Source organism: Corapipo altera, unplaced genomic scaffold (genome assembly GCF_003945725.1).
Source record: "Corapipo altera isolate COAL_440 unplaced genomic scaffold, ASM394572v1 175, whole genome shotgun sequence".
NCBI lineage: Eukaryota > Metazoa > Chordata > Aves > Passeriformes > Pipridae > Corapipo > Corapipo altera.
This window is the reverse complement of record NW_020884942.1, coordinates 961,349-970,632: the sequence shown is the minus strand read 5'-3', so window position 1 is coordinate 970,632 and position 9,284 is coordinate 961,349. Positions and strand designations below refer to the sequence as shown.

The following is a 9,284-nucleotide window of genomic DNA, read 5'->3' as shown; positions in this document are numbered from 1 at the left end:
TACAGACGCGCTGAAGGAGGTCACAGAGATGACATCACAGCTGCAGAACAGCCTTATCCGCCTGGAGAATTTCCAGAAGCTGACAGAGCTGCAGCATGACCTGATTGGGATAGACAATCTCACAGCACCTGGCAGGGTAGGTGCCTCTGCTTCATTTTTAGAGCCTTTATTGGTTTTATTGCCAAGGAAGTGCCTTTGAACCATGGATTTGCCATTGCTGCCCCTCTGGTTTATGGGATGAGTGTAAGGTCTTTGTGTAACTGTCTCATAGTGAATCCCATGGATGATGGGACCACCACCTTGGTGATGTCCTGAGGAATAGATCAAAAATGCTTCTGCTGAGACTCTGGCTGCAGTTCTGTGTTTCTAGTACAGACACTGGTTACACTGGGTACGGTGCTCTCTATTTCAGTGGGAACTGCTGTGTTGCACTGGATTGGAAATCCACTCCCAGCTCTGCTGGTGCAGCCTGTGGGAACATAGGGATGGTTGAGCCATGGCACTGGGCTGAACTGGTGTCTCTGTTTTACAGGAATCATGTAGCTCCTGCCTGGTTTTTTGTTTCTTTGTTTTTGATAGATGTATTGGGCATAAGTACAGGAGCATCACATGTGCTTTGGGGATGCTATGGCAGTCACTGCGATGGGATGTAAGTGTGATAGGTGAACTGCTGGTGTCCAACAGGAATCCTGCTTCTTTCCTTTCTCTTCCTTCACTGATTTAAATGCTGGTTGCAGCAAGGAGCTGATTCATGCCACAAAAAAGGAGGAAAAGTGTCATCTGGCCTTTAACAAATCTGTTAGGGATCACTGCTGGGCACCAATCAACATCTGTGTACTCTGGGATGAAAATAAAATTCTCTTTATTTGGGAAAGATCCAAGCTTTGTCTAACTTTCTCTTTTCTGCTGCAGGAGTTTATTCGGGAAGGTTGCTTGTACAAGCTCACTAAGAAGGGCTTACAGCAGCGGATGTTCTTCCTGGTGGGTGTTGCTTCTGGCTTTCATAAACCCAAAGTCTTCAACATAAAGTTGTTGGGAAAGTGTGTTTTCATGTGCCTGTGTCAAAAATCAGCACTTGAGACTGAAAGCTTACTCTGAGAGATGTTTAGAGAGTGTGACTGTGGCACTACTGTCTGGTCAGCTTGGTTCCTTAATGGCACAGAGTTTTAACAGAATTTTAAAATTTAATTGCCTCTCCTGTAAATAAACAAGAGTGGTTTTAAGGAAAGTCAGCCAAACTGACCGAGAAATGGCATTTTTCATGCATCTACAGTGGACTTTAAACAACAGATTTTTAAGGAGATGTCAAAAAATCCTTGTCCCTGCCTGCTGCTTTCAGAGCACTGATTGTCCTCTTTTTGCCTTTCCAGTTCTCAGATATGTTACTGTACACAAGCAAAGGGGTCACGGGGACAAATCAGTTCAAAATCCACGGACACCTCTCTCTGCATGGCATGTTGGTAAGTGGTTCCAAGTTGCATCACAGGGTTAAGGAAATGGCTTTGCCTAGAGTAGGTTGAGGAATTTCTTCAGGGCACAAGGACCAAAGCCACAAACTGCTTCCAGGTCGGTCTCAACAGCAATTGGACCTTCAGATGTGTCAAACAGAGCCTTGTCTGCAGGTGATGAGCCTGTTCCTTCCACATTAGCAAAACAGCTGGAGCACACCCTCTTGTCAGTTCATTTTCACACTGCTCTGAGAGGCTGATCTGCAAATAGGGATTTATTTATCCTGGTGTTTTGCCCCCCTGCACACACCTAGGCATGTAAGCAGCCCTCCTGCCTCCCCATCCCCTGTTCTCATGGGATTGTTCTTTCTGTCTTTGGTTTGCAGCTGATAGTGCTCGACCCTCCGGTAAGTAATGAGTCAGATCTACTCTGACCACTTTCCCTGCCCTATTGGATGTGGTGTTGTGCTCCTGCAGTAGAACCACACAGTAGATTTTAATGTAGAGCCAAAATAAACTTGGAAGTAGGTGGTTTTCCTCAAAAAGTAGCTGTTCCGCACTTCCTGCAACCGGGTTTGTCTCCAATCCCAACCAGCAAAGGAGGGCAGCTTTAGTGTTTATTGGTTACTGAGCAGTGATGAGAAAAATCTTTTCTTTTTCTGCAGGTGGAGGAGAGTGAGAATGAATGGGCCGTCCCACACTGCTTCACCATCTATTCTGCACAGAAAACCATAGTGGTGGCAGCCAGGTAACCCTGGTTTTCCTCAATTGCCTGTGGCTTTGAGGGATTCCTTCTCCAGAAAGTTACTGCTTGACTGATGCACTGCTATAGGGGGGTGTTTCCTGCACCCTCTGGACTTCAAAATAAGCCCAGGACTCTCCACAACTCCTTTTTTCAGTGTTGAGTTTTGGGAAGGAGTAGTTTATCCTGGGCTGATCCCCACAGCCTGGGTAACAGGTGAGGAGGGGGATTCTGCCCCTCTGCCCCCGCTCAGGTGAGACCCCCCCTGCAGTTCCAGCTGCTGAAAAGGCAGATGGAGTTGGGAATGCTAAGGATACAGGGTGGGAGCACTAAATCTCAACCTTAGATCACAGGGATTTTTACTGCTTGATGACCTGTTCTTGAAAAACAACCACTACAGAATCTTCACAGTTCAAGTGTGTAGTGGCACAGGAACCAATACTTTTGGTATGCAGATGTGTTTTTTTTAGTTCCAGCCTAATAACTGAAAGTGTCCTTTTTTTTTTTTTAAAGATCAACCATTTCTCAGCAGCTGCAAATCGTTAGGTGCTTGACAGATTCTTAAATTTGGAAAAAATAAAGATAATTTTTACATTGTTCATAACTTTGAAATAGCTCAAAGTTTACCTGTCAGAAATAAAAATTGCTGCTGGGCTTAGACCATGTGTGAAATTTTCAGTCTAAATAAAAAGCTTTCAGAAAAAAAGAGATGGTTACCAAAAGAAAAAGAAATGTGGCTTTGTCTAATTGCAAACCTTCTGCTGTTGCATATCCATGGATACAGAGACACACTGAGGAGCTGTGAATCTCTCATCCTGTAATGGAACCTGTGAGAGGTGAAGGAAGCCTCCTCTTCCTGCACCCTGGGTTTTACTCGTGTGAGATGTCAGATCCCTTTAGAAGATGGGATGTCTTTCAGGTTGCCTTTTGTCCTTCAAAAGAAAATAATTGCTCATACACCTCCATCTTCAAAATGTTTGATTCCTCTTCTGAGCCCAGAAGCTCCAGAGGGGATATTCTGTGCCCCACTAGCTGTCTGTTCGTTCTCTTTGCTGTAAAGTCCAAGTGTTTAATGGTTGTTTTAGTCTTATTTCAAGGCTTGAGTATAGAGGTGAAGGCTGTGTGAGGTCAATTTGCTCTGTGGAAAGCTCTTGCTTTGGAGGAATTCTAATTTTGTTTTGATTTATCTAATGGAAAGGGACTGCCCCTTGTTTTGGGTGGTGACCTGTGCCTCCCTTCAGCACAGGGGCACTGAGTCACAGCTCTGGGCTGGTGGATCCCCATCCCCACTGCTTCTCTTGCAGTACCCGCCTGGAGATGGGGAAGTGGATGGAAGACCTAAACGTGGCAATTGAAATGGCCAAGAAATCTACGGAGAAATCCGAGATGCTTCTGGAAAACTCTGTGTGCAACCGCTCCAACAGTAAGTGATGTTTCCTGCCTCCTTGGAAAGCAGCAGTTGTCCTGTCCTTTTCACCTTTCCCGTTGCAAATTTGATGACATAAATTAAGTATTTTTATAATTCGTATGGTAATGGAGAGTTAATGGGGTTTTGGTTTTAATCAAGAGAAATATACTTGCCTTCCTAGACTGGTGTTCAAAGTAGCTTTAAATGCAGCAGAGATCCTCCTATTGCAGAATTGTTTTATAAGGTCCTTATTCATCTCTTGCATAGATTTTTCTCAATTTACCTATGTAGTGATTTTTTTCTGTCCAAACAGTGGTGTCTTTGGAGGTCAGCTTTTACAGCCCAATATTCCTGTGCCTGTCTGGTGGTGTTATGGCTGTGCTGAAACATGGAGTATCCCTTCCTGGAGCACTCTGTGCTGTTCCTCCTGACTCAAGAGCAAGTGTGGTCATTTCTGTTTAACACAGCACTGAGTCAAACCATTCTGTGATTTTATTCCAGTGGAAGGTGTCCCTGCCCATGGCAGGGGGTTGGAAAGAGATGAGATTTAAGATCCCTTCCAACTCAAACCATCCCGTGATCCTATGAATCAGCTGCCCCAGGCAGAGCTGAGTAGCAAAAGTCAGATTGATCTGCTCAGAGTGTGTGCACAGGAGCTGTGTAACCAGTTCAACTTGACATATTTAAAACTGGACCGTGGCAGGAGAAAACAGCCTTTCTCAGGAACCCCAGCTTCTCTTGCTCTTTGTACTGCACAGTTTTCTTAAACCACTGCCCAATTCTCCTCCCCCAGGATCCTCTGATGAGGTCTCTCTAGAACAGGAGTCTGAAGATGACATACACTCCTCTCGTAGCTCCTTGGACAGGCAGAGTCACCACCGTGCCAACACAACCATGCACGTGTGCTGGTACCGCAACACCAGCGTCTCCATGACTGACCACAGTGTGGCCGTCGAGGTACCGCGGGGGCAGCGCTCGCCTCACTCTGTCCCTCCTGCCTCGGCCTCCATCTCCCAATCCTCCTCAGCAGCGTTTCTGTATCCAGGGAGGGCACGGGCCATCAGATGCCACCGCATGCTTGTCCCCTCTGTGCCTGTCTGTGTGTCCGTACTCACGCTCCGCTCTCCGTGCGGCAGGGCTTTGCTTCGGCAAAGGCACCAGAGCAGGGAAAGCTGAAAGGAAACCCAGGATGTCCTAGGACTGAGTTGTTCCTTTGGGTTCATCCTCCTTGCTGGAGGACTTGACCATCCCCCCTGCGCTGGGCACTGGTGAGGCGCCTCGACTCCTGGGTTCAGTTTTGGGCCCCTCATGACAAGATGAGGGGCTGGAGCGTGTCCAGAGAAGGGCAGCGGAGCTGGGGAAGGGTCTGGAGCACAGGTCTGATGAGAAGCAGTTTAGGGAGCTGGGCAGGCTCAGCCTGGAGAAAAGGAGGCCCCGGGGGAACCTTCTCACTCTCTACAATCCCCTGACAGGAGGATGGAGCCAGGGGGAGTCAGGCTCTGCTCCCAGGGAATAAGAGACAGGACAAGAAGAAACAGCCTCAAGTTGTGCCAGGGGAGGTTTAGATTGGATATTAGGGAAAATTTCTTCACTGAAATGGTGGTTAAACATGGGAACAGGCTGCTGAAGCAGTGGTGGAGTCACCATCCCTGGAAGTGTTCAAAAAATGTGTGGATGTGGCACTTCACTGTATGGTTTAGTGGGATTTGGTCAAAGGTTGGACTTGATGATCTTGGAGGTCTTTTCCAACCCTAATAGTTCTGTGATTCTATGAGTTACCTATCCATGATATTTCTCTTTAGATTGACTCTGCTGTACTGAGCTCTGGTTAGCTGGTGTACTGCACCCACAATTAAGAAGAGGGAGTTCAGTTCAGTGGGAATACACCTTCTCTGCCCTTCCCTTGCTGGCAGGACTGAACAGCCAAGTGCCTTTTCATGGCAGCATCATGTTATGCTGAGCAGAGTTGTTTATTTTGTCCCTGCTGAGGTGTTCAAGAGCAGGCTGGATGGAGCTCTGAGCAACTTGGTTTAGTGGGAGGTGTCCCTGCCCATGGCAGAGGGGTGGAACGAGATGAGTTTTGAGGTCCCTTCCAACCCAAACCATTCTGGGATCCTCTGATTCTGTGAGCTGCTGGTACCTCGGATCTTGGTGTGGCACAATGTGGCACTGGTGGCATGTTTGGGTACTGAATCCTGAATCCTGCAGATTTCAAGACAGGTCAGTTCAGCACTCCTTACACTGCTTGCCACACCTCTGTGGTTTCACTTCAGGCAGCAGTTTGGCAGGTAGGACACCTTCCTGGAGGCTGGCATGCTTGGAAGGCTTCCAGAAGTGGGAAGGACCTAAATGTTGTGGAGAGAAAAAGGAGCTCACTTAGACAAAAGCAATGGGGCAGTGTGCTGTGGCACTGCTGTCTGTCCCTGCCTGCCCTGCCCCGCCCATGAGGAACTGGTTTAATAGAGGGAGTTAAAAGTTTGGCCACTGGAGCTCCTGGGTTTTCCTGATACAGAGTGCATGTGGGTCTGCTGAGTAAGAGAAATGCTATAGATGTGACCTGGGCTTGGGGTCCAGAAGTTGGGCACTGGAGCTGGTTTCTGTTGTGATTTCTGTTGGAGAGGACAGGCCTGCCTTTCCCTGCTGACACCTTTGGGAAAGGCACCATCTCACAGTTCTGTGTCTGGATAACAAGCCCACCCTGCTAGAGGTTCTGGGATTGACCGTGTGGGTTCTTGCACTCCCTCTTGCTTTGATCTGTTCCATGTTCTAACACCATCATTTTTTTCACAAGCTTTTTTCCTTTAACAGTCGCCTTTCTTGCATCACTTCTCTCACCCTAACGTTCTGTTTTTCTATTTCTCTCCCCCTTTCTCTGCTCAGTTTTCTGCTCTCTTGCTGTTTCTCCAGAGCTTCCTCCTCGCTATTTGCTGGGCCAGGCCCAACGGCCCAACACAATCACCCATGTTTGTTGGTACCGGAACCAGAGCCTATCCCTGTCTGATTACCTGTGCATGATCCAGGTAAAGATGCCTCTCACGTTCTGCACTGGTGGGGAGGAGCCATGGGATGCCCAGAAAAATGTCCTGACTCCTAACTGCTCACTTGCTGGCGTGAGGATCCTCGTCCTCAGCAGCAGAGTTGTACTATCGCCGTGTAGAGACAGGATTTCCTTCTGTTTATGCCTCACAAAATGGTTCTCTGTGTGAATCTGCAGTGTATCCTGTCTGTTTCTCAGATCACAAAATCCCTGTGCTGTCATTCCGTGGTGTGGGTTTCCTCATCCCCCTGACTGATGCCAAGGCAGTGGTGTTCCCCTCCCTGCAGCCCCTTCCATGCTGGCTTGGCTTTGCGTAGCTGCCACATGTCACTTGTCCCCAGCTCTACCACTCTCTGTTTCCTCTCCTGCTTTATTTCCCTTCTCACACAGAGTGTTCCACGGGGGTTTTCTGCACGTAAGAAAGGGTGGCTGAAGGGATGGACCCTGGTGGCTGTCACCATACCTGGGAGGCCTTTTACACTGGGGAGCAAGTGCAGGAGCAGTTGATGCAAGGGCTGTTTACCTGCAGCAGGATGGCAGCCTGTGGTCTCACAGCAGTTTTCTTTTCCTTCTATGCTAGAACCAACTCTCTGGATATTTGCTGAGGAAGTTCAAGAACAGCAACGGCTGGCAGAAACTGTGGGTTGTCTTCACCAACTTCTGTTTGTTTTTCTACAAAACACACCAGGTGAGCAGGGGTGGGTGAGGGAATGGTGTCAGGGGCACCTGGAGGTCCTTGCCTTTCAGCTCCAGGGGCAGCTCACTGCTCTTTGAAGCAGAGTAACGAGTGGAAGGGGAGGTAGTTCATAATAAAACCGGTCTCTGAAAGGCTGTGGGCCCTCCTTGTGGATTTTAATCAGGATTTCCAGTTCTGGTGGTACTGACCTTTTGTGGGTCTCCTCATGCAGTGACTAAAGGAGGTGGTGGTCCTGGCAGCCTCTGGGCAGTATTGGCCCAGTTCTCTCCCTGCTGGGCTTCAGCTCAGCTCAACAGGCTCCAGGGATTTTCCTGCCCCTGGTGCTTTCAGCACCTGCTTGATAACAAACCATGCTGCAGCTCAACCTTCTCATCTTATTAACCCAATAAACTGTGTTTATTAACCCAACAGCTGGGTTATTCTGGCTTCTCTCCTTCAGGGCACATTTCATTTGGGAGCGTTATTTTACCTTTTGTGTCAGATCTGTGCTTGGAGTTCCACAGAAAGGGTGCAGAGAGGGAAGAGGGAGCCCAAGCAGTAGCGAGGGGCAGGGGAACAGAAGCAAATAACTCTATAAAAGCAGTGAAAGGAGCTGGGGGAAGGTTTCATTATAAGCTGTTGGTGGCCTTGCAAGAGAGGCAGGCTGCTCCTCTTCCTGTTATGCCCTAAACTAAAGTGCACAGCCCTTACCTGTGCACCACACAAGCGTGCCTGCATGTGTGGCAGGGGGGCCTTGCACTGAGGGCTGGGCTCTTGGGCTCTTCCAGGATGATTATCCCTTGGCCAGCCTCCCGCTGCTCGGCTACACGGTCAGCTCCCCCGTGGAGGCGGATGGGATTCAGAAGGATTATGTCTTCAAGCTTCAGTTCAAGTCCCACGTGTATTTCTTCCGGGCTGAGAGCAAATACACCTTTGAGAGGTAATTTTCTGTTTCCTCTGTCCTGGTGTATAACCTGCTGTTAACTCAGTGGTTGGTCATCCTGAGACCTCTCTTTCCTCCTAGTCTGAGTGACCTTCCAGCACATTCTCAGGAATAACATTCCCTTTCTCTTCCCACCGATGATATTTGGAGGTCCCTTCTCTGCCAGAACCCTCCTGGGGGTGAGCTGAGGGTGCACCCAGACCTGTGAGCTGCACTTTGTGCCAGGAGTCTGAGGCTTCCTTGGAGCCAGGGAGGCACGTGGGAGGAAGGGCTGTGGGGTGCTCAGCCCCACCATCTCTTGGGGAGTCAGATTTCCAGGTTCTGGAAAGATACTTTTTTTTCTCTTCAGTCTCTGGAAACGAGATTTTTAACAAGGCTGAGAACAAGTCCAGGCCTGCCTTTCACTTGGCTGCTTTCTCTGTAATTACATTTTTTAATTATTATTATTATTATTCTGTATAATTACAATTAATTGCTCTTAAGAGCTTCCACACAGGGTCCAAACTGTGTGTCAAATGCATCACATACAAAGCTTTGCTGTTACATTAACTGTTGAAAACCCTTGCACTGGGTCCTGCCCTGCAGGGTCGTATTGGTTGCTTTGGAATGTGGGTGTCACATATGTCCCCCTTCCCTGGGAGAGTGTCACACACTTGAGAGCAGCTTAGGTATCAGTTATCTGAGCCATAAATTGTGCTCTTTAATCCACTGGGCTCATGTAGTAATTTCAAGGGAAAAATGTCTCATTCACAATAGGTTTGTCTGCTTTTTTCACTGTTCCTTTGCTTTCTTCCACATGAGTAAGGCTGTTACCTAATTCCTAATTTATTGTACGAAAAGCAGCAATTATTGTCAGCTTGTTGTCTTTGATAAACACTGAGGGGAGAACATGGTGAGCTCTCAGGGGAGTTCTCTGGAGCTCAGAGCACTGTAGAGCTGTTACTTGGACAGGCAACCATGTTCTGCAGGCTATTTACCACATCTCAAGCTGTTCATTTGAAGAGTTAATTTCCTAAAAGACTTGTAAAAG

The 9,284-nt window shown here is 48.1% G+C and overlaps 1 protein-coding gene across 5 annotated transcripts in view; it reads left to right on the top strand.

Moving 5' to 3' along the window:
• Positions 1-9,284, top strand: part of FARP2 (FERM, ARH/RhoGEF and pleckstrin domain protein 2) — a 77,084-nt gene that overhangs the window by 66,001 nt on the left and 1,799 nt on the right. For 2 of the 5 annotated variants that reach the window (XM_027661796.1, XM_027661795.1), the window contains exons 19-26: positions 6-136; positions 913-981; positions 1,371-1,460; positions 2,114-2,196; positions 3,495-3,613; positions 4,392-4,555; positions 7,216-7,323; positions 8,100-8,251. In XM_027661796.1, the coding sequence (XP_027517597.1) occupies positions 6-136; positions 913-981; positions 1,371-1,460; positions 2,114-2,196; positions 3,495-3,613; positions 4,392-4,555; positions 7,216-7,323; positions 8,100-8,251 (916 nt within the window). Of the gene's footprint in view, positions 1-5; positions 137-912; positions 982-1,370; positions 1,461-2,113; positions 2,197-3,494; positions 3,614-4,391; positions 4,556-6,478; positions 6,619-7,215; positions 7,324-8,099; positions 8,252-9,284 lie in introns of those variants that run through there. The other 3 variants (XM_027661798.1, XM_027661797.1, XM_027661799.1) reach the window with 3 other exon arrangements.